Here is a 23,137-nt window from a genome sequence, read left to right as displayed (position 1 = left end):
CACGCGACACAGAGATGCGTGACGTGTGCACATTCCTGGAAAAGGCGGTGGTAAGAGAGAGAAAAAAAAAGAGACAGACAAAAACAAAGAAGGTGTGCGTCACGGCAAAAAAAAAAAATAGAGGAAGTCGAGGGTGTATAAACGTTAAAAAGCCCATTAACGGTTGATTCATGCGCGACGCAGGTAAAGCTGTTCGCGCGATTTCCGTTTCGCGCACCACCGAATCACGTGGCGAACGCGCGCGTCGTCGATTCGTCACCAGAAATTCTAGGCGTAGCGGTGTCGCACTAACGTAAAGGCGTACCGGATGGCGTAGTCAATAACAGCACCAGCAGCGGTCGCAACATCTTGCGCTAGGAACGTTCTGGGGTTGCTCAACTAATCGTGTACTGCGGCAGACAAGTTGATCATATCGACAATTCAGGTGGAGTTCTGCGCTGCTTTGTTAAATACAACGTAGTAAGACGTTAACAGTGGTGCTACTTGCGTCTACGTCCCGATGTGCACACGTCTGTGCTAACGTGCATCCGCTATGCTAAAGCTGCTAAAATACTGAACCTGAAGCACGCATGGTGCTACCGTTACGCGCCGTCAGAGCCAGCACTGCTAGCGGCGATATCTTGCTGCGCTGCGTTCAACCACTGAACGAACAGTTATTACAGCACGTGACTGTTAAATACCAGGGCGCAAGAAGAACCAGCGGAAGCGAAGGACCAGGCACTTAAACAAGTGACCAGTCTACGTAACAACATATAATTGTGACAACTTCCAAACGAGAGACCCTCCGGGTCAAGCTACCAGCAGCCGCATCTCACAATCTTCCAACAGGGTTCAACAGCCAGCACAGTCACGCTTTCAACGCGTCCTGGAACGGATCGAATGCTTCGGACGCGCGTGCGTTTCTCACTCTGTGTGTGCAGCTCCACCGGACCATCACTCCGTCTGAAGAAACAACCAGCCAAGGCAGGAGAAATCGAAGTGACAACTGATGAGGGGTCTGCTTTCGCCGAACCCGTAACTTACGACGAACACAACGGACTGAAAAGGACGCAAAGGTGATCGAGTAGTTAAAGATTAAAGATTTCAAAAAGAGGACGCATAGAAAGAAACCACTTCTATGTTACAGGAGGCGCGTACATGCACCGACTGTGACGCCACATAAGAAGTCCGATGCTCCAATTGAAAATGAATCTTCAGATTTTAAAAAGAATTACAGCGCTAGGTGCCGCCCGTGTTGTTAACTCAAAAGTCGGGGCCCTACACTTAAGAATCTTGCGTGGATTCCCTTTCTTGAACGCTGTGGGCGCAGCCCTTTCAGGGGTGCTAATGTCAACATCGCCATATTCCGCCATATTATTGAAGTCGCCATCGTGGCAGCTCTGGTTGGCCCAGAGGGCTGCTACGGCTCGCCTGATTGGCTCAAAATGCCGCCATTGTTGAATTTGACAATGCTGCGAAATTTGACGATGCCCACAATGGCACAGGTCAAGAACGGCCCGCGCGTATCAGCGCGAAATGGCCTCTGACAGAAAAGTAGCCCGTGCAGTGTTTTCAAGAAAGTAAACGCAAGACAAATGATAATTATTGTTTGGAGACAAGATAAGCATCAAGGGGTGCTAATTTATCGTGGAGTTTCGGGCTTCCCAGTTGCCGTGTTGCGTCACTGCTCAAAGCGCGCAGGCGTTCGGTTGTCTCTGAGGTGTTGCACTAAAGCAGTGGGGACGCATATGGGCAGAAAGCGGAAGAAAGCATGCAGGCGAATTTACAGACAAAATGAAGAACGTCATGAGAGCGAGGTAGGACTAATCAATGGCGGTAGCACTCCCGACTATTGACCGGCCGGAGATTTCCCAGAGCCTGTCCCGGGAGATGCCGTCAAACTCGAGCGGCGGAAGAACACTTGCAAATGTCACGTCATGACGTCAGCGATGCCGCACTGATCGCAGCAGTCGGACGGGTTACCAGTGCGTGAATTATGTGGCCCACCGATCGGGCACTGACGCGAGCAGGAATACCATTGTGTGCTGAAGTTGTGTGACGTCGGAGTGACGTCCCTACACAGCCCTAGCCTGCCGTCCCGTAATTGTTCAATCCCCTCTCCTCCCCCTCCTCCTCCGCGCGTGCACTCGGGCTCCGGAAATAGCCGAACCGTACGATCGGCGCGTCCGGTATTTGTCGTAACGCAGCGTTCTCATCAAATGCGATGCATGTTGAACGGCAATAAGCACGCGAGCGTATACGGCGAAAATTATGAATCGCGAGAGTGCGAATCCGCCATTAAGCAACAGACGAAAGCAGACGATCTCCGCCGCCGGCTCGCTCGCTCTCCGCCGCGTTACTACCTCAGGAGGCCAAAACAAAAGAAAGATAAAAAGCGGCTTGCGTGCCGGACATAAATGGACAGTCCCCGCCTCCGTTTCGCCGAAAGCGAAGACGCGCCTTCGAGAGGCGTCACATACGCAGCGCGCCTCTTCGCGTCGCCACGCGCACGCCGGAACGGTTCTGCCCGGCCGCTGCCGTTTAAGGCCAGAATACATGGAGCGAACTTTCACGACGAAGTTCGGGCGGCAGAAAATCTGCCGCGGCGCGACGCCGTATGTTCGTCGGGCTGCGCTACATGGAGCGAAGACAGGCCGGCCGCCGCCGGCGAGTCGCTGCGTTGTTATCAGTGTGGCTAGACGAGGCAAATGCGCTGTCGTGAAACACATGACAAAAAATAAAAACTTTAACGACAATTATTATCGCTTTTGAATTACGGAACACTCTAAAAACGCGTAAAATTTTGTTTAGAAATGATTTCTAGTCTTTTTTATGTGTTTGAGACATTCATGTACCGATGTAGTTTAAATAAAGCGGCGATGCTATGGGTTGTGGCAACACTGGGCGGGTAAACAACTTTCGGCTCCTGCAACTTCGCGGCTCTGTTCTGTGGCTCAACGCGCGCGCGGCCGAAGCAAGCAGACCCGAAAGTAGCGCACGTGAGCTTGTCTAACCATGGCTGTTATTAACTTGTTAAATTCCAGCCGCGCCGCTTTGGATGCCATGAATACGAAAAGCGGGAGACCCGCGTGAACGATAGAGCGGGATCGGGATACACGGACAAGCGGGGAAGCCTAGCCGGAAGTCGGGGCGGATAGTGAGACCTGATTGGCTCGCTTTGGGGCGCCGCTCGTTTGCCGCTTCCGGTGTCGTCGCCGCCCGACGAACTTTTCTGCTCCAGCTGGATCGGCGGCGAACGACGTTTTCGCCGCCGCCGCGCGTCGCGCGTACGCCGCCGGGCGTCGAACGCCAACTATTCGTCGCATATTCGCTCCATGTATTCTGGCCTTAATGCGGCGAACGTAGAAGCAGCAGCCGTAGCGCGCGCGCGCGCTGCTCGTTCACGCGAGCGTAGCTGGCGCGTATCATCGCTCGCGTAGCGCCGGCCAAGGGAGCGGCGTGCGCGATTTCGGAGCAGCAATAATGCGCACGTCCCTTTCCACATTTCCTTTTTCTCTTCTCTGGCAAAAAAATAAATAAAATAAAGGCATCTCTTACTGCAACTCCACCCCCCCCCCTTCTTACCCCCCAACGCTCCTCACTCACTCCAGGCGCCAGAACCGGGCTGGTTACGTCCGACCGGCCAAGCGCGGCGCCCAAAGCGACGCGCTCTTCCTCGGCCCGCCGCATTTTGCTCACGACGAGGGGGGGCGCGCCTCTCCCCTTTCCCACTCGCCGAGGTCGCCAAACTCGCACTGGTTCGGGCAACACGTGCGACTTGGTCGTGTCGGAAATCGGTACGAGAGTGCAGATGACCGACCGTGAATGACAGCGCGCTCCAGTCGACTGTGACCGACACTGACTGAGACGCACACGCAGACACAGGTACAAGTTCGGTGGTTGGCGGACTCAATCATTAATTAGTCAATTTATTGGTTGATAGACTGCATCAGCAATGTATAGCTTGCGTCTCTTTCTACCCTTACTCATCCATGTCCACTTGTGCACTGTAGCATTATGGTCACCATTCAATGAGCTAATTGAAGCCGTAATTGACTGGCTGACAATGATTAGCTGATCAATGTAATGATCTATTGACTGACTCAGCAGCTTATCGCTAGTGCATTTTATGCTTCATCACCCTCATCCACTTGTGCGCGTGCGCTGTAAGCATCCCGCCATCAATCAACTAAAAGATTAATGGCCTAAGGCTACACCTGGAATGGCACATGTGAAGCATTTTGCCCACGGGTAAGTATCACAGTAAAAAGCCTCGGATAATTGACAATTATTATCACACAGTAAATTGTTGAGCAGCAAAGGCAAAAAGTTGTTTTGCATATCACTCGTTCGTCAATTGAAAATGCAGCACCAACTTGCTGAGCTTGCACGAAGTTGTTCACCGGTGCATAAATCTGCTGAAGAGCAAAATGCTTTGTGCAAATGGAAGCAGGGCTATGAAAGATCTTGCAGAGGAGGGCATTAGATAAGGCTTTGATCACGTACAGTCCTTTGAGATGCACAGAAAATGCAGAACATGAATTCTGTTTTGCATACTGCCCCACCAGTAAGGTGCCAGAAAATAAACCCACTACCTCTTATCCACAGCTGCTCAGATTGTCACAGGTCACTGTAACACCATGGGGGTGTCAATGATCCTGGCAACACATTCACCAATCTGGAACCATCAGAGAAAGCTTAGCTGCCTTCACTAACATTGTGAGTGAAGAGAGGAGCAAGTGATCCCGTTGGAGGAGACAGAGGCTTCAAAACACAAGCATAATGATTGGACCATTTATGACAATGCATGCAAGCAGTGAAAGAGTACTAGTGCAAGCCAACTATGAACAGAAATATGAGTGAAAATTATAGTGAGTATCAGCAAAAGTGAAAATGGCTATGAGAAGAGAGTGTGCACAATAGTGACAATGACTGGAATGACATACCAAGAGATCACAGCTGATTACAGTGGGGAACCTGCTAGTAGACCTGAACTTTAATAGGATTAAGTTCTACTGACATTACATTGAGAACGCCAGAGATGACTGTCTCGGAAAGGGACAAGTGAGTGAAAGCAGATGGTACTGTTGCGTGAGAATAGCAAAGGGGTATGTTAGGTAAGACTGAGCAGGGTTGGGTGAGTGAAAATCACCAAGTCCCATTAGGTTTGAGCACCAACAGCCCTGAATGTATATGAGCCTGAGTGTGAACACTTCAACAGAAAAGCATACATCACACTGTCCAAGCCAATAATAGCAATCTCTCATCATAACAAGGCATTCGATGTGCTGTCGGATCTGTCGGAACAACCACATGCTACACATAATGTGCAGTGCATCACAAAAAAAGCAGGTTAGCAACATTTTGTTGCTGACTTCACTGCCAATGCCCCACTTAAGGCATGCATCATGCCAAATGCACATCCTGTAAAAACAAACAAACATGATATTGTTATCAGTTCAACCAAAATTCCACAATACCGTTAATTGAATGCCTCATTCCCCATTAATGAATGTTAAAGGAGTTAGTACTGCACTCGTAAGTTATTATGACTAACGAGCTAGAAATGCCAACTTGGTAATCTACATGCTATGAGAAACCATGTGCAAACAGAATCTATTCAATGTGGTCACATTACACTAATCGTCATCAACATAGCCACACATCTTCATTTGTCTGCCTTCCCTGACTATAGCAGCCAGCCACAGAAAGATGCGTTACCGCTTCAAGAACTTCTACTGACATTCAGATTGGCAATCTGCATTTAGATAAGACTATGCATAGTATACACAATGTAACAAAACATGCTTGCAGAGACAGGCAAAAGTTATTTCTTGTGTGCAAAAACAGTTTAAAGCTAGATCAGCAAGGAGTGGCAAACACATGCAATTACAAGCGTGCAGAACATTTCATTTCACAGGAGAAATGCAGTGTTTATCATGAGCAGTCAGGTCTTAACAAGTGCTGTCCTTCAGCTAGACAATCAAATGTCAACATGAAGTGAAATGGTCATAATTATCTCAATATCATACAGAAAAGTCCCATAACTTGTGGACACTGAGTCAGACACAAACTTAGACAGGTGAAAGATTCACAGCTGTTACATGCTTCTCATCAGTACCATAATTTTGCGTTGATCAAAGTGAGATCAAGCAACCATGATGACAAAAAAGATCTTCTAGAGGCAAGTCACCTCTATTACACAACAAAGGAATTAAGGGTGCACGAACATGGAGAAAAGTGAATAATAGTTAACTAGTCATTAGTAGTAGTAGTAACTGGTTGTTTACTTTAAACAAAATGAAGAAAAGGAAAGCAAGGAAATTATTGCTGACCAACTCAAGAGATCTAGATAGAATTCGCAGAACTGTCAAAACTAATCAACAAGGAGAAAATAAGGGATATTCAAAATTATAACATGAGAAAGACCGAGGAAGCAGTAAAAAATGGACGCAGCCTGAAATCAGTGAGAGGGAAACTTGGCATCGGACAAACCAAGGTGTATGCACTGAAAGATATGCAGGGTAATATCATCAGCAATCTCGAAGATGTACAAAGAGCAGCAGAAGAATTCTATACTGACCTGTATAGTACCCAAAGCAACCACGATACCTCCATTCGTAGTTGTAATGAATAGATTATAGAGGCTCCTTCTATAACTAGCAATCAAGTTAGAAGGGCCTAGCAAGACATGAAACGGGGAAAAGAGGCAGGAGAAGATAAAATAACAGTTGATTTAATCGAAGATGGAGGAGACATAATGAATGAAAGACTGGCGGCTCTCTATACGAAGTGTCTACCGACTTCAAGGGTCCCAGAAAATTGGAAGAATGCAAACATTATACTAATCCACAAAAAGGGAGATGTTAAATTTATAGGCCCATTAGCTTACCCCCAGTATTATACAAAATATTCACCAAGATAATCTGCAATAGAATAAGGGAAACACTGGACTTTAGCCAAACATGGGAATAGTCAGGTTTCAGAAAGGGATACTCTACAATGGATCACATCCGTGTCATCAATCAGGTAATCGTGAAATCCACAGAGTACAATCAGCCTCTCTATATGGCTTTCATAGATTACGAAAAGGCATTTGATTCAGTAAAGATACCAGCGGTCATAGAGGCATTACGTAATCAAGGAGTACAGGACGCTTATGTGAATATCTTCGAAAGTATCTAAATAGATTCCACAGCTACCTTAATTCTCCACAAGTAGGAGGGTACCTATAAAGAAAGGGGTCATACAAGGAAACACAATCACTCCAATGCTATTCACTGCATGCTTAGAAGAAGTATTCAAGCTATTAAAACTGGGAAGGCTTAGGAGTAAGGATCAGTGGCGAATATCTCGGCAACCTTCGGTTTGCAGATGACGTTGTCCTGTTCAGCAACACCGTGGACAAGTTACAAGTGACTGAGGACCTTAACAGAAACAGTATAAGAGTGGGTTTGAAGATTAATATGCAGAAGACAAAGATAATGATCAATAGCCGGGCACAGGAACAAGAGTTCAAGATCGCCAGTCAGCCTCTAGAGTCTGTGAAGGACTACGTTTACCAAGGCCGATTACTCACAGGCGACCCTGATCATGAGAAGGAAATTTACAGAAGAATAAAAATGGGGTGGATCGCAATCAGCAGACATTGTCAGATCCTGACAGGAAGCTTACCATTATCATTAAAAAGAAATGTGTACAATCAATGCATTCTACCAGTGCTCACATATGGGGCAGAAACTTGGAGACTGACAAAGAAGCTCGAAAACAAGTTAAGGACTGCGCAAAGAGCGATGTAACGAAGAATGTTAGGCGTAATGTTAAGAGACAGAAAGAGAGCGGTGTGGATCAAAGAGCAAACAGCGATAGCCGACATTCTAATTGACATTAAGAGAAAGAAATGGAGCTCGGCAGGTCATGTAAAGAGTAGGTTACATAACCTGTGGACCATTAGGGATACAGAATGGGTGCAGAGAGAAGGGAAGCGCAGTCGAGGACGGCAGAAGACTAGGTGGGGTGATGAAATTAAGAAATGCACAGGTGCTAGCTGGACTCCGCTGGTGCAGGACAGAGGAATTGGAGATCACAGGGAGAGGCCTTCATCCTGCAGTGGACATAAAATAGGCTGACGATGATAATGTAACTGTCTAGTTGCATCTGCTGTGGGGCGACGAGAGGGACTGGGATAGAGAACAGATTAAGATGAAGAAAACCATTTACGTACTGTACAACATTTTACTTGCTTGGAAGGTGTGGACAAGCTAAAACTGTGGTGTAACTTGAGAAAGACATGCTGTAAGCATGTGAAAATGCATGTTACAAGTAGTATGTCGAACGCAGCCGCTTACAGTACAGAAAAGCGCATCCCATCAACTACTTATTTTTGTGCCGCACCTTTTTGTTGGTCACACTTCAGAATAAAAATTTTCCCGTAACGTAATACTTAATACAATATCCAGCTATATAATACAACTTTTAAACCGAATGGCCGCTGCTCAAAATTTCGAGCACTTTAGTGAAACATACTTTGAGTAATTTGCACTTGAGGATGAATGAAGAAAAGAAACTGATTAGGGCTGGTTACCAGCTGAATCGCAAATCAATGAATCAAAAATCAAAAGCTGCCCAGTGCAGCAGAAAAACAGGTTTATATCATATTCAAGATATTGTCTCAAAGCAATTCAATTTGGTGCCATCCTTACTTCATTTGCATGATACTCAGTGCCACCATTCTATGACCCATACTCGATTCTGTCTCAAGAATTCCTATTTTAACAAAAGAAAATTAAGTTTGCGACTGGAACATATTTGCTTTCTTCCACAATGGCATGACCATGACTGCACATCCCTCATTCTCTACGCATGTGTTTGCAGCTACTTGAATGTTCACTTCTGAAGGCACAGTGAAAACCAACTGAACTGCGGAAGCTTTGCTGAAAGTCAGAACAACAACAATTTGATGGCACTGAACAAGCTATGCTGTAGCTTCTCCACTCAGCTATTTCAAACAGTGACAACGACTTGTTCTGATTGTTCAATATATACCAGCTTCCCATATCTACTTATAGAGGGGTGAATCTCTTCAGCAGTAGTTTCATTTAAAAAGATGTTTATGACACAAGCATAGCCAACAGTAAAAATGGATTTAACTGCTGCTAGCCCTGAGAACCTCAAATATGCTAGTTAATGCCTAATTGGTTGATAAGCAACCCATAAGTTAAAACCTGGTTTTAAGAAACCATTGTCTTGACACTTTGACACTTTATTGAGGAATGTTGCCTACAGGCAACACCAGAAAAAATTTGGTAGTGAGTACAATGTTTCTGGCTAGATGTCTTTCGCCAACACTGAATGACAGGCAGCAAGCATCATTTGTTGGTTTAGAGCAGGAATATAGGATGAGTAAGAAGTTTGGAACACAACTCACTTTATTTTGAAAGCACGGTCAACGACGGCCCGAAGCAAGATATACGGCTGCAGCGGTGTCATGCATGTAATGTAAGGCAAATGAAATGCGCGCCTATGTTTCACATATGATGAGAGCTGTCTGTACAAATACCAAACAAAGCCTTAGGTGGCTTGAGGTGAAGCCCACTTCCAGTTTTCTGCTTGGAGTTTCCCGCCTACTGCTGAAATGCAATTTTTTTTTCTTTCCATTGATTACGCTTATTACCAATGTGTTTTGCACACTTAGATGGGAAATTAAAAATTTTCCCAGGTATTTATGTGCCATCATTTTTAATGGGTTAAAGAACTACACACCGTGTTTGTTTGCTCATTCACTTCCAAGCTGTCAGAAGCCATAAGAGACTATAAGAGATTGTTAATTTCTATAGGTACGCATATTACTATTCGTATTTTAGAGCTTCTTTTTCATTTTCACTGCTTTCCCAACATTTAAAAAGGATGTATCAGCAATTCTCACAAATAACCGAAGCTCAAAGACCACAAGAAGACACAAAGTGACCAATCTCGCATCTCGTTCCGCAACATGACAAATCAAAAACAAAATAAGAATGAGGCCTTGGGCTTTAACGATAATACAGGAAAGGTTAATGAATCTCGAGTGGAAAATAGTAAAATAAATCTGAAATAATGGAGGCACAAAGGCACAGTGCATAAAGAACAGATTTTATGGCACTAAATTTCTATTTCAATCCCTCCCTTTCCTCTCTCTCTCTCTTTAATTATGCGGTTTTACGCGCCAAAACCACGATCTGACCACCTGGGGTTCCTTAACGTGCATTTAAATCTAAGTACACGGGTGTTTTCGCATTTCGCCTCCCATCGAAATGCAGCCGCCATGGCCAGGATTCGATCCTGCGATCTCGTGCTTAGCTGCCCTATACCATAGCCACTAAGCAACCATGGCGGGTAAATTTCTATCAGCTACGATGGTTTAACATCAACCATGGGTCTTAAGGGCCAATAGGAACAAAAGAAGGCAAGAACAATAAACTTGATGGCATCCACCACTACCCCATTTCAAAGGGGACTCCCATAATATCCATCTATCCAGGTAACGTATAAGTATGTTGAATGAAAACAACGCAAGGTACTGGGACAAGGAAGAGAGAAAGGCAGCGCTGTGTCCATCTCTCTTCCTTATCCCCACATTTGTGCTGTTTCCATTCTAAACAGAATGCACAAACCAGAACAAGAACAATATCTCCCAAAGCAAATTACTCCCTGCAAAAATCACAGAAGCGCGCAACTTATTCGTGACTGGAAACGGGAGTGTGAACCAGGAAGTGGCACCATTATATTATGTGCAGCTAACCTAATGCAGCAGAAAAAATTTTAAATAAAAAGGGAAACACGCTCCATTGTGCAATTAATCAAAACGGCTCATTAATCAGAACACAAAAGCTAGTGTGGAGTCCCATTAGCCAAAACTCGTGCAAACAAGGAAGGCAGCATGGATACAACACAAGATGCATTCGTGAAACCCCTGGCACCATACGTGCATACACAAACTCTGTACACCAGCTGTTAAAACATGCAAGTAGTGCTGCCAATAGAGAAACTTGCCCGACTGATGCCTACAGCTGCTACACAGGTGCCTTCCACCCAACCCTCCACCCTAGCCACTACACTTCACTCATGTAGGACAAAAAATGCTTGTGTTGGACATCATAACAAAACGCAAGCATGTGCTATAATGCCAGATGCCGTTAAAATATCAATAACAACACATACAGCAACAATGAAGCATGTAGTAGTAATAAAAATTGAGCCGCGCAACGGCCTGAATTATCTGTGTCAGCACACAATGGATTCCAAGTGAGATAAGAATGCTGCCCCAGTTTCATCACGGTGGAAAGCTTTCACCGTGACAAACTATACCTACGTGGCACGGTTCATGAGACGACGACTCAAAATATAAAATCAGAAGAAACGACAGCAAGGTGTAATAACAGGGCGAGGCAATGAGGAGAAGCCTTAACAGAGTTAGCAGTGCAGTGTTGTCACACAATAGATGAGGTTATGACCAAAATCACAGCAAAATGGCAGTCGTGATTTTGTGCTGTTAAAAAGGTTTCTTTAATTACTTACTATGCACACAAAATAAGTGCGAGAAGTGGTATGGAATAAATTGCACATGACTATGACATAATGCTTCAAAAGCGAGCAGTTCAGGTTCAAGTAAAAAGCAGTTACTTGAAATTGCAGTTAGTACAAACGCCTTTCAAAATACTGAGCTCGAAACGCACATGAACAAGAGAAAACAGAACCTTCTTAAAACTGGTTTTGCCATCAATATAAGCGCACTAAACGTCAGAACACAACAGAAGTCATGCATTTGCATTGGTGATTCCGTACTCATAATTGCTGTAACTGAACGACACCGACAATGTGTTCAAGAACACAAAATACAAGTGATGTTCCACTCTGGGCTACAGCAATGCCTTGCATCAGCTGCACCTCAAATAACGCACTGATCCACTACATTGTGAGCACGAGCAAGCGAGCCTGCTGTGGATTCGAGAACGGTCAATATCTCATCCATCCTGTCTTTAAGGCAATACTTCTAGCGCATATCAGGGACCTGAAGTAAAACCAGGTCATGCTGTTCTGGCTTTCCCTTCAGAACTTCTATCTCCTCTCGTATGGCTGACATTAAGTTTACAATGTATGGGACTGCCACACAGCCAAGGAGCACTGTGTCCGTTGGCTGAGCCGCAAGTGCTCTTTTCCAGCGCAAGGGCAGAACAACCAAATCGAAAAGACAGAGCGCGGTTGGACAACTAAACCAACAGTATGTTTCGAGTCATAGAGCAGTGTATGGGCTGATATGCTGCATATGGCATCTTCCTGCACCAGACCTGTTCATGAAAGAAATTGAAGTGTGTTGCGGCGATATCACTGCTTTTCAGCTGTTCCTTCAACCTGAACCTGGGAGAGGCAAGTTATAGCTTCCACAATGCCTGTTTAGTGTTAGCACTTTGTGTGTCTTATTCTTTTCATTCACTGGCGGGAGGGCTGCCAAGAATGAAAGCAGGGTGTTGCGCACTGCCAGCGCACACTGTTGTTCCAGGCACAGTCGAGCTGTGCCCACAAGCCGCAGGCCTGAAGAGAATGGGATAAGCAAGTGCAAAGAGCTGGCAGCTTACCTGAGTTGTTAGGCTCTGAAATCCAAATTTGCGCTGAAAGAGACGCACGAACTGCGACATGTATGCTCCCTCCCAGAGGCCCCGGATGGCTTCAGACGGATTCCCATCTGGAATGAGACAGACGGGGCAGGCAAAAAGGAGATGTCAGCTGCCACTGCTTTTGAATAGCTGAGTTGAACCATAACTTTACAAATTCATCACTGCAAATATTTAGTGTTTTCAGAAAGGTTAGCATCCACTATATTGCAACGTATTGTGTCACTGTCATTTTGTGCTAATCCCAACATAGTCGGTGCTGTTAGATAACCTTATAGTGTCTTGATCTAATGATGAGATTTGGAAACAATATATTATAGGGCAGGTTCATCCAACAAAAACAGCAGCACTCAGAGATATCTGTAAGAAACGTGCACTTTGCATTGCTATTAATTTGGTGGCGCCTGTGATCGTCAGCTATTCCTGTGCCAAACATGCAAACATGCTTTTGCTTCACTGTTAAAACCAACCCACAGTCAATTTCATATGCAATGACACTTTACCACAACATGGAAGGGGGCAAATAAGTATTTCAAGGTTCCTTTGTATGTACTATCGACATAAATTTAAATGCAAACAGGCCTGAACAGACTGAACTGCACTTTACTTTTTGTTCTGCCTTAGCAACCTTTTATTGCACATAGGCATGTCACAGATCATGGAGGCAACGCAGGAGAAGCAGAATCACCAGTCCCTCTTTTATATTATAAACACGGTTATGACAAATTACTACGTATAAACGAAGCACTTTTTAAAACAATGTCATGCCTAAATCAGCTTCTGATGGATTATGGTTATAACACCATATATAACGAAGGCATTTGCCTGTCAGATGCAACTTCACTATACTGAGGTTCGAATGTAAGAACCATCACTTGGAAGTGGCAGAGGGAAGAAAATTTCCGTGCTTTTTTTTTTCTCAGTGTTTTACTAAGTTCCAACTTTCTGCATCAAATACAGTGTACACAAAGCACTGTTTTAATTGCAAGGTATTCATGCTCCAGTTTTAACTACCATAAAACTCAGCCTGACAATAAATTGCTTGAATCCACTATTCAAATCCATAAACTTCTTCAGCCACACAAATTAAAAAGCACATTTAATTCAGGCAAGTATTTCTAGCTCTATAGCTGTAAGCTTCATTTATTTTAACTTAAGCTAGACTGAACTTTTCCCAAATTTGCCCATCAGGTGCTCAGTCATTACTGCAAGCCATGCAACAAGTCACGATCACCATCATGGATGCAAATTAGAATGCCTACTAGCTCTGTAGCCCACGAGTAGCAAAAAGCCACACTCAAGTTTGTTTGATAACACACCTTTCAAAATAAAAGAAGCAGTACCTTCTTTTTGTGTGTGTGTACAGGTGTGAGACTTATTGCACTTGGGAGTCTTGAATTGCTTCAAAAGTCAATCATTTTAATAAATCTACATGTGCACCCTGTGTTGTTTTACAGTTTCAGGTGGAGTTTTATCCACTTGAAACCTGTTTGAGATGTGGTCTGAATGCTGCACATAACCATAATGCTGTCCCACCAAAATGTTCAATAAAACAGAAAATAATCAGGAGTACATGGACACATTTTCTATACTACCATCCTCCTCCCCCGCTTCACACAGAGGGAGAAGATGGTTCCCATACTTTGGTTGAATAGGAGACAGGTGTAGTGATGTCAACTAAAGAGAGGGAAAACACTGACTTCGAGCATCATCCTGTTCATGGCTGCTTGGAGCGGGAACCGTAATGGAGAGTAACGAAAAGCAGAATGGATGATGCAAGAATAGCAATGTTGCTTTTCATAACTCAATTACTTCTCAAATCAAACATTGCTTTTTACTGCTTGTCCTTGCATGTCCTGTTCCTCTACACTGTTTTCATGCAGCTATGGCCAGTCTGTTTGCTTAAAAATTCCTTGCTTTCAGCATGTCTTCCATAAGCACTCATTAAATAGTAATGTTGACCAGGTGATCTTAATTTGCCACTACAGAACAACTAGTTTGGTCTGGTGAAGTAGTTATTCCAAGACTTAATTTGCAATTGCTGGAAAAGCTTAGTTATCGGCAGAGGAAACGAAGGACAATGTTTTACTTTTTTAATTTCGTGCTCAAGCTGCGGTGCCAGTATATTAGCGAAAGTCGCATATCTTTAGGTATGTTTACATGTTAAGGCTGTTCTAGAAGAGAAAAAGTTCCGAAAACTCATCTGGCTGAGCCTTAAATTCCATTACAATACAAGGTAATCAATACTCTCCGTCTAATTCTCATGTCATCACAGGGAGTGCTGCGCAAATGTCAAGCACATTTAGTTTTTAGGTATTTTTCTGCCCCAGCCAAGACACCGCTCGCCATAAGACACCTTCTCGGCACATCGGAAACACACTTTGTCAATCCACGCTGACCTGGGTCGGTAAAGTGTCCCTTTAATGCCTTTAATATAGATCAAATAACCTATCCTTTTGCTGCACAACACCCATACCAAATAACTTAAATATACTCGTACTCCTACAAGCAGCAGGAGTGAAAACCCTGTGTTTCACTGCTGCGAGGTAAAATGGCACATTTGACAAGTTCGGCCTTCCAAGACATTTCCACAAAATCCCCAAAAACTTTCTTATTGCCTAAGCTTGGTCCAAGTGCTACAGGTCCTGTTCATTGTGATCAATATGACAACCTCTTCTACCTCTCCCCACTCTCCAATTTTATGATGACCAGTGCTTTCATTTCATAACTGTCCTCTTTCAATAGCCACAATTAGAGGGAGTGGAACCTAGTCAGCAGGCACAGAGATGAACTGATTCACACAATCTTACACAATCACCACACATTCCCCTACGAACTATTTAGGTCAACAGAGAAACGATAACACAGGGAAATAAAGTCTTCTGAACTGCCCTTGGCATCTGCATTGGTAAATTCGACACAATGGAATGGACTTGTTTTAAATTAGTTAATAAAAGCTGGGCAACTTTTCATTATTCTGTATTTCCTCAACAGTTAAGCATGAATAGTTTGCCTATAGACATCTTTAATGATTCAATTCAGATGCCAAAACATCCATTTTTAGGAATGCCACAAGCACACACAGGAGATAGATCTTCCACCGCTTCACTAATGCTCTCAGGCAGATGAACAGTCCAGTATAAATTAATGGTGGTATCAAAGAAGTATTGAAAAATTACATATGCAGAAGCTTCTTGATTTCCTGTCTACTATGCTTGTATTCATTTGACACCACGAGACTCGGTTATTCTTATATGGAACTTATGTTTTCCCAGCTACAGGTTTTAGGCAGAATCCCTACCTGTACCCTCAGGAACAAACATTTAGGGACTGTGCTGTCAGCAAAAAATTGCATATTTGTGATGGTGCAGCTGAGCGATGTGGAATTGTGTCCATGCACTGTGTTGGTCAAATAACTGGATGCAGGCTGTACCAGTTCATATCAGATTGTATGCCTAGGCTGCAAGAAAGAATTCTTTTCTCATGACACCTGTGGTCTCCACTTTTACTTGCAACTTTGAACATAGCTTTGTGTTTACAATCTGCTGGATGGCAACACACTAAATTGATGCTAAACACAAACATGTGTATCAGAAAAGCTGGGTGAGGCTAATGTAACGACTATATTCCAATGCTAATCCTTTTTGTACTTTGTCAGTGGTCCAAGTGCCGCTCTTTCTGCATTATCACCGAATTCGGCTAGCCATGAATGGCGAGTGCAAAGAAAAGAATATAAACGACCTAATGGAGCCCTTATGTTACACCAGCCGTGATGTCCTCCCCAATGCGAAGCAAAGAACGGTTGACAATGAAAAATAGGGTAATTCCTTCTGTTCTTTTCTTCCCATCACAAGGACATTACCTAATGTTTCCGAATATCTTTAGGTGCCAGAAGCTTATAGCAAACGCCAAGCAGAAGAACACTTGAAGGAGCTGCAAAACTTTGCACCTTGTTTTTTGTTCCCCTTAAAACTGACATTAGGCTGCAGCTGTTGCAAAGATCACTCTTCGAAATCAAGAACTTCTGTGTAATACTATTAAACATTCTAGCGAACTCTGGTGGCCCTACAAGTATTACAGTCCTCCCGTGAAGCTTATTTGAAAGGCCAAGAGATGGAAATGCCGTATCCGCATTCCCCCTCTGCTCAGTGAAACTGAAGCGGAAATGGGTGCAAAAGCATCGCCCGCTCTTGAAAACAAGCCACATAATTTTAGTTCGCGTCGCCGAGTACGCTGTACGCCTTCAACATCGCCATTGCGCGGCGTGGTCAACTCTAAAAAGTCAAGTTACTGCGTCGCAAAAGGAAACTGGTCGCTCTGTGACCGATTCTAGCGCTACTTCTCATAGGCGCCGATATATCACGTCGAACCCATTGCAAAATCCGCTGACACGTGACTAGTGTACTTTGCGGTGCACAAACAATTCTCAGCCAGTACGAAGCACTGGCAATCCTAGAAGTCGACGCACACGTATTCACACATTAGTGGTTTCACCGCTATTCCTGGATTCGGCGGCCGGTTCGTGCGGGTTTGTTGAGACGCGGGACCTGCTGAAACGCTTTTTCGGGGTGTAGTGGGATCGTCGCAGCAAAATAAAACAACGAAAAATGTCAAGGCGACGGCGCATCAAGTGCGCGCGTATACTATCGCGCGTGCGCACACTTTCGCGGTTTCGCGTGCAACTCGCGGCCGCGATGTTCATAAAAGCCTGCTGTAAACAAAACGCGCGGCGAGGGATGCCTAGCCCATGGGCTTGGGGTGAGGGGAAGGGGGGTTGAAAACGCGGCGGCATTTCGCTTCGCGGCCGGAGGGGGCCACGACGACGAACCCGTGAACCTGAAGAACCTGGTGGCGGCTCCGCCGCGACTATTGTCCGATCAAGATCAATCCTCAATCCCCCCGCTCTCTCCCGCCACCCCACTTGTAGTACCATGCCGAAAGCGTGCGGTCAAAAATGAGATACAGGAGTGTGCTGACCTTGTGTTTTGAACTTCCTTGGCATCTTCTCCGAAAGTCACCTAAGCGCGGTGCACAGTTCCTCTGAATCACTGATCGGGACATCCATGCTTGATCAGTCATGTTGTTGCCATGTGATTTTGGGCAGCGCTTTCGGGAGATCAGCGATTGTGAGTCCAGCAGAGGAGGAGAGACTCACGGAACAGCAACAGAAGCGGTGGTTGGTGGTTGTGGTGGGATGCAGCAGTGAAACAAACAAACAAAAACAAACGCAAGAAACACTGGCTATTTCCCCCAGCCGCAAATGGCGCGAACAGGCGCGTTGACTCGAGTTTTCATCACACGTTCAACGCACGAGCCGTTCGCACACACAGGCTCGTGCGGAGGAAGGCGAGGGGCGCGCGATTTCGCGGCGGTTCACAGGCGCCCGAGCACTGCCGAAGCACACGCTAGCACGGCACCACACACAGAAGCGGCCGATCCGCGACAGGCAACCAACCCATGGCGGCCCCGACGGTTTGCTGTCGAACGTCGCGACGGCGGCTTGTCGATGATCGCTGCCGGCGCTGCTTCATCGCCGCTCGCGGTACCAGCGGCCCGTCACCTTGTCGCCTCCCGGCGTGCGTTGAAGACGGTGCACGCGATCTCGTCGGCGGTCATTGCGAAGCATCCCACGAGGAACGATTATTTCGGGATCGCAGCGTTTTAGGCCTACCGCGATAGCTCTCCCTTACCTGGCTGAAAAGTAGGCAAGAAAGCACTTTCTGGCGTCTCGCCGCGGCGTGTACTGGTGGCGCCATCTGGCGCAACTTTTTAAAAACTTGACATTGCGTCTTTTTTTTTTCACTTTTTTTGTTGCTGCTTTTTTTTTTACTCGCTTGTTCGTTTTTTTTTACGTCGTGCTTTCGAATTCGAAGACTTCTCGTTCGTGGTTTTGGATTAGCTGACGCTATCCCGATTAGCCGGTGTTCCCAATCGTTCTTGAGAGTTTCTGCGCAGGCCTCCGTACGCAAATTCTCCGGTTTCACCGTGCGGGCAATCACCTGTTTTTTAGTGCAATGGTTAGTGTATCGCCACTCACGAGCTCTCCCGCGCCGCTTCCTGCTGAAACATGCAGTAGGGGCCAGCACAAGGTTCCGTCCGTGATTCGCTAGATTAATTCGTCTTGCGGACGATCTCGTGGAGCAACGTGGCGATTATCTACCTCCATCCTACGACGGACATTTTTTGCAACAGGACGCGTTGTGTTCAAGTGCAGAAACTCATTTGAAAATCAGCTCGCATAACTGCGTGATTGGTGTGTGCAGAAGGGACTCTGGCGCGTATAGTGCGCATCATCAGTGTCAAGCAAACTGCGAATATTCCGGTGTACTTAGATTTAGGTGCACGTTAAAGAACCCCAAGTAGTCCAAATTATTCCGGAGTCCCCTGCTACGGTGTGGCTCATAATCAGATCGATCGTGGTTTTGGCACGTAAAATTCCATAATTTTTTTTTACGTCAATGTCAAGTAGCACCATTACATAGCTATCAGATCCTACCTGCAACAGGTTAACTTTACATAATAATCAAGCCGTGTACGATCGACGGCATCGCGCCCGTGCCTCGATATACACCCGCAGAACAGCGGCAAATATGACGATTATATTATTCACCCATATATCAATGTTGCTATTGTTTGCATTTTGCACTTTAACTGCATGAACAAGGCTCAACAGTTGTCACAATTGAATTCCGCAAATGTCAGGTTTTCGTCGAAAAATTGTCTTTACACTGTTAGCTACCCTGGGACCAACTACGGAGGTTGCGCAGTCTACGAAAACAGACAGCACTTCGATCAATCTCCGTCGAATATAGCATATGTCATGTGCGCGTTATTGTTTTGGAAAATAGCTTAGGCATCGCGGTCACCAACAGTGGTACATTGTAATTGTAGAGCGCGAATGATGGGGGAGAGATAACTGCGACGAGCGCCGTTAATTCACCATCCTCCTATATGCAATCAACAGTGAACTTTGAAAGCCTGTGGTTGTAGGTTCCGATATACTTATAGATGGTGCATGAAAGACTCCCTGCAGGTTTCTTTTGAGGTGGCGATGAGTTCCTGAAGAAGTAGTCGTGCCCGTTCTAACTTCTAGTCAACGAATTGAGCATGGTGCACCTTACCTGCACTTTGCGAGAGGTACATAATATGTTGTAAAAAGACCACGACGAAACGTTGCACGGGGATCGAAGAAATCCCAGCCACCTCCACAAAATTAAACAAATGAAGAAAACAACGAAGCTTTAAGGGACGGGAACCGCCTTCTTGTGCGTGTTCGTTCTTTCGCTGTAACTCGCCTTGACGTGACTCGACAGCACGCATGGGATAGTTCAAGACTGAAAAAGTTCATATCCGTTAAATGTTATTTCAGAGATCTGCGAAATTCGTTCATTTGGTGTAAAGGGGTTGGTTGCTTCTTTCTTTCAAATTTCGCGCCTAGACCTCAGCGCCGTTGCCTGATACCGCGGATTTCACGGTATTTTTCTTGCATGGGCCGCCCAGAGAGCCCATGATGCGGCGGTCAGTCTCGGCCTGCCCGTCCCAACGTGGGAGCGACCTGCTGCGCGATAAAACTCTCAATAAAGTTTTTCCATCCACCCATCCACTCAGACGGTTTTTGGCACAGGAAGAAGTCATCAACACTTGCTGTAGGTTGAATCTTTTGTTCCTTTATAATTATGTTGATAATGCAATGCATGCAGGGCCTCTTCTCCGACGAGCAATTCTAGACGCCGTCAAAACCCATGTGGTCACCGCAAGCTGATGCAGGAACATCTCAGTGTGGCGTCGGAGCCAACCGTTTTTCGCTCTTCACTGGAAAAAAAGAAAAGCCTTTACGCCCTTTGAGGCGCGTCATTGTTCCACAACAACGCCAAATAACGTCAACATCCTTTGGGACTCATCTTAACCCCAAACAAACAAACATCATCTATTTTGCGTGCCTTTTCGTTTTCTAACGCTGCCCGCCCGGCGCTTCCAGGTCACCGTGGAGTTCGTAAATAAATAAATAGCAGTATCAAACTCTATGCAGGTCACAAACGGCATGCATGCGCGTTATCAATGTGACGTAGCTAGCATTGTTGAAAGGGAAGTAATGAACGCATAGTTTTCAAGAAAGGAAACGCAAGCAAGGCACGTGAGGAAAACTTTGGGGACAACCTAGGTACGCTCTAAATGGTGTAATTTTTTTAGAATGCACTCCTCTTAAAAAATTTAGAGCCTTTAGGGCTGACTTTGTCCCACAACGATAATCGTCATCTGCCTTGTTTGCGTTTCCTGTAAACTCGGCGCTCTCTACTTTCTTGTCAAGAATGCTGTGTCACGCTGATAACGCGCACACTCTACACTCTTAGAAATATTTACACCCTTTGGGGCTTATCTTGTCCCACAACAATAATCGTCATCTGCCTTGCCCGAGTTTGCTTTCTTGAAAGCTCGGCACTCGCTACTTTCGAGAAGCTGCGTCACACTGATAACGCGCATGCCGTTCGTGACTGGGAAGTACCGGGACAAGATACGCCACAAAGGGTGTAAATATTTACAAGAGTGTAAAAAAAGTTTGCACCCTTTGGGGTGTATATCTGCCACACAACGATAAACGTCATCTCTCTTGTCCGCATTTCCTTTCTTTAACGCTGCGAGCCTGGTACTTTCCAGTAACGAACGGCACGCGCGTTATCAGCATGACATAGCATTCCCTACAGGAAAGTAGCGGGCGCGGCGTTTTCAAGAAAGGAAACGCATCAAGGCAGATGACGATTATCGTTGTGTGGCAGAGATACACTCCAAAGGTTGTAAACTTTTCTTAGAGTGCGAGTCGTTAGTGCACACTCTTACACTATAAAAAAAGTTTGCACCCTTTGGGGTGTATATCTGCCACACAAACATAATCATCTGCCTTGATGCGTTTCCTTTATTGAAAACGCCGCGCCCGCTACTTTCCTGTCGGGAATGCTATGTCATGCTAATAGAGACATTTAGCCTGTCCGCTACTCCGGCAAACGGGGGCGGTTTGCCGGTTTTGCGGGGGCGTAAACGTGAGCCGCCAGAGTGGTGCAGCCGCCTGGTGGCGTAGAGTTCAACCAGGCAAACACAGAGCTAAAACTGCAGTAACCCACTATATCCTGCTTCGCTGCTGGTGCAAAATTTTGACAGCAGCGTAATTGTGAACACGATATATTACGCCGCTGCCGAAATTTACACCGGCAGCTAAGTAGAATATAGTAATTAGCTTTGTGTTAGTGTGGTTGAGCTTTGCGCCACCAGCTGGCGCCACCAATCTGGCCGCTCACTTTTACGCCCCCGCTAAACCGGCAAACCGCCCGCGCTTGCCGGAATACCGGACGCACTAAAATTCTCTAATAACGCGCATGCCGTTCGTGACTGGGAAGTACCGGGCTCACACACTCTAAGAACAGTTTACACCCTTTGGCTTGCCCCTTCTGCCACACAAAAATAATCGTCATCTGCCTTGATGCGTTTCCTTTCTTTATCGCTGCGAGCCCGGAACTTTCCAGTAACGAACGGCACGCGCGTTATCAGCATAGAACAGTTTACACCCTTTGGAGTGCCCCTTCTGATAACGCGCGTGCCGTTCGTCACTGGAAAGTTCCGGGCTTGCAGCGATAAAGAAAGGAAACGCATCAAGGCAGATGACGATTATTTTTGTGTGGCAGAAGGGGCAAGCCAAAGGGTGTAAACTGTTCTTAGAGTGCAACGTTAAAGAAAGGAAACGCGGGCAAGACAGATGATGATTATCGTTGTGGCACGAGATACACCCAAAAGGGTGTAAATTCTTGTATAAGTTCGCACTCTAAAAACAGCTGCACCCTTTGAGGTGTATATTTGCCACACAACAATAATTGTCATCTGTCTTTTCCGCATTTGCTTTCTTTAACTCGGCGAGCCCGGTACTTTCCAGCAACGAACGGCATGCGAGTTATCAGCATGACATAGCATTCCCGACAGGAAAGTAGCGGGCGCGGCGTTTTCAAGAAAGTAAACGTAAGCAAGGCAGATGGCGATTATTGTTGTGTGGCAGATATACACACCCCGAAGGGTGTAAACTTTTTTTAGAGTGTGTACACTCTAAGAACAGTTTACACCCTTTGGAGTGCCCCTTCTGCCACACAACGATACTCGTCATCTGCCTTGATGCGTTTCCTTTCTTTAACGCTGCGAGCCCGGTACTTCCAGTAACGAACGGCATGCGCGTTATCAGCATGATATAGCATTTCCTGTCGGCAATGCTATCATGCTGATAACGCGCGTGAAATGCTATCATGCCGATAACGCGCATGCCGTTCGTTACTGGAAAGTACCGGGCTCGCAGCGTTAAAGAAAGGAAACGCATCAATGCAGATAACGATTATTGTTGTGTGGCAGGAGGGGCACTCCAAAGGGTGTAAATTGTTCTTATAGTGTAGTATACGCATCTATGGTATACGTTCTGTGCTTGCGAGTCTCATTGGAGTTCCTTGCCGCTGCTCTCACGAATACTTGATATCAGT

General features: G+C 45.6%; 1 protein-coding gene across 1 annotated transcript in view; it reads right to left on the bottom strand.

Moving 5' to 3' along the window:
- Window positions 1-19,124, bottom strand: part of LOC126539534 (uncharacterized) — a 174,860-nt gene extending 155,736 nt beyond the window's left edge. The window contains exons 1-2 of the mRNA XM_050186406.3: window positions 17,607-19,124; window positions 12,594-12,700 (exon numbers count right to left, since the gene is read on the bottom strand). Of these exons, the coding sequence (XP_050042363.1) occupies window positions 12,594-12,700; window positions 17,607-17,631 (132 nt within the window). The 5' untranslated portion in view covers window positions 17,632-19,124. The remainder of the gene's footprint in view (window positions 1-12,593; window positions 12,701-17,606) is intronic.
- Between the last annotated feature and the right edge of the window lie 4,013 nt (window positions 19,125-23,137).

The sequence above is a fragment of the Dermacentor andersoni genome, chromosome 11 (assembly GCF_023375885.2).
Source record: "Dermacentor andersoni chromosome 11, qqDerAnde1_hic_scaffold, whole genome shotgun sequence".
NCBI lineage: Eukaryota > Metazoa > Arthropoda > Arachnida > Ixodida > Ixodidae > Dermacentor > Dermacentor andersoni.
The sequence above is the reverse complement of the archived record's forward strand: the minus strand, read 5'-3'. Positions and strand labels throughout refer to the sequence as shown.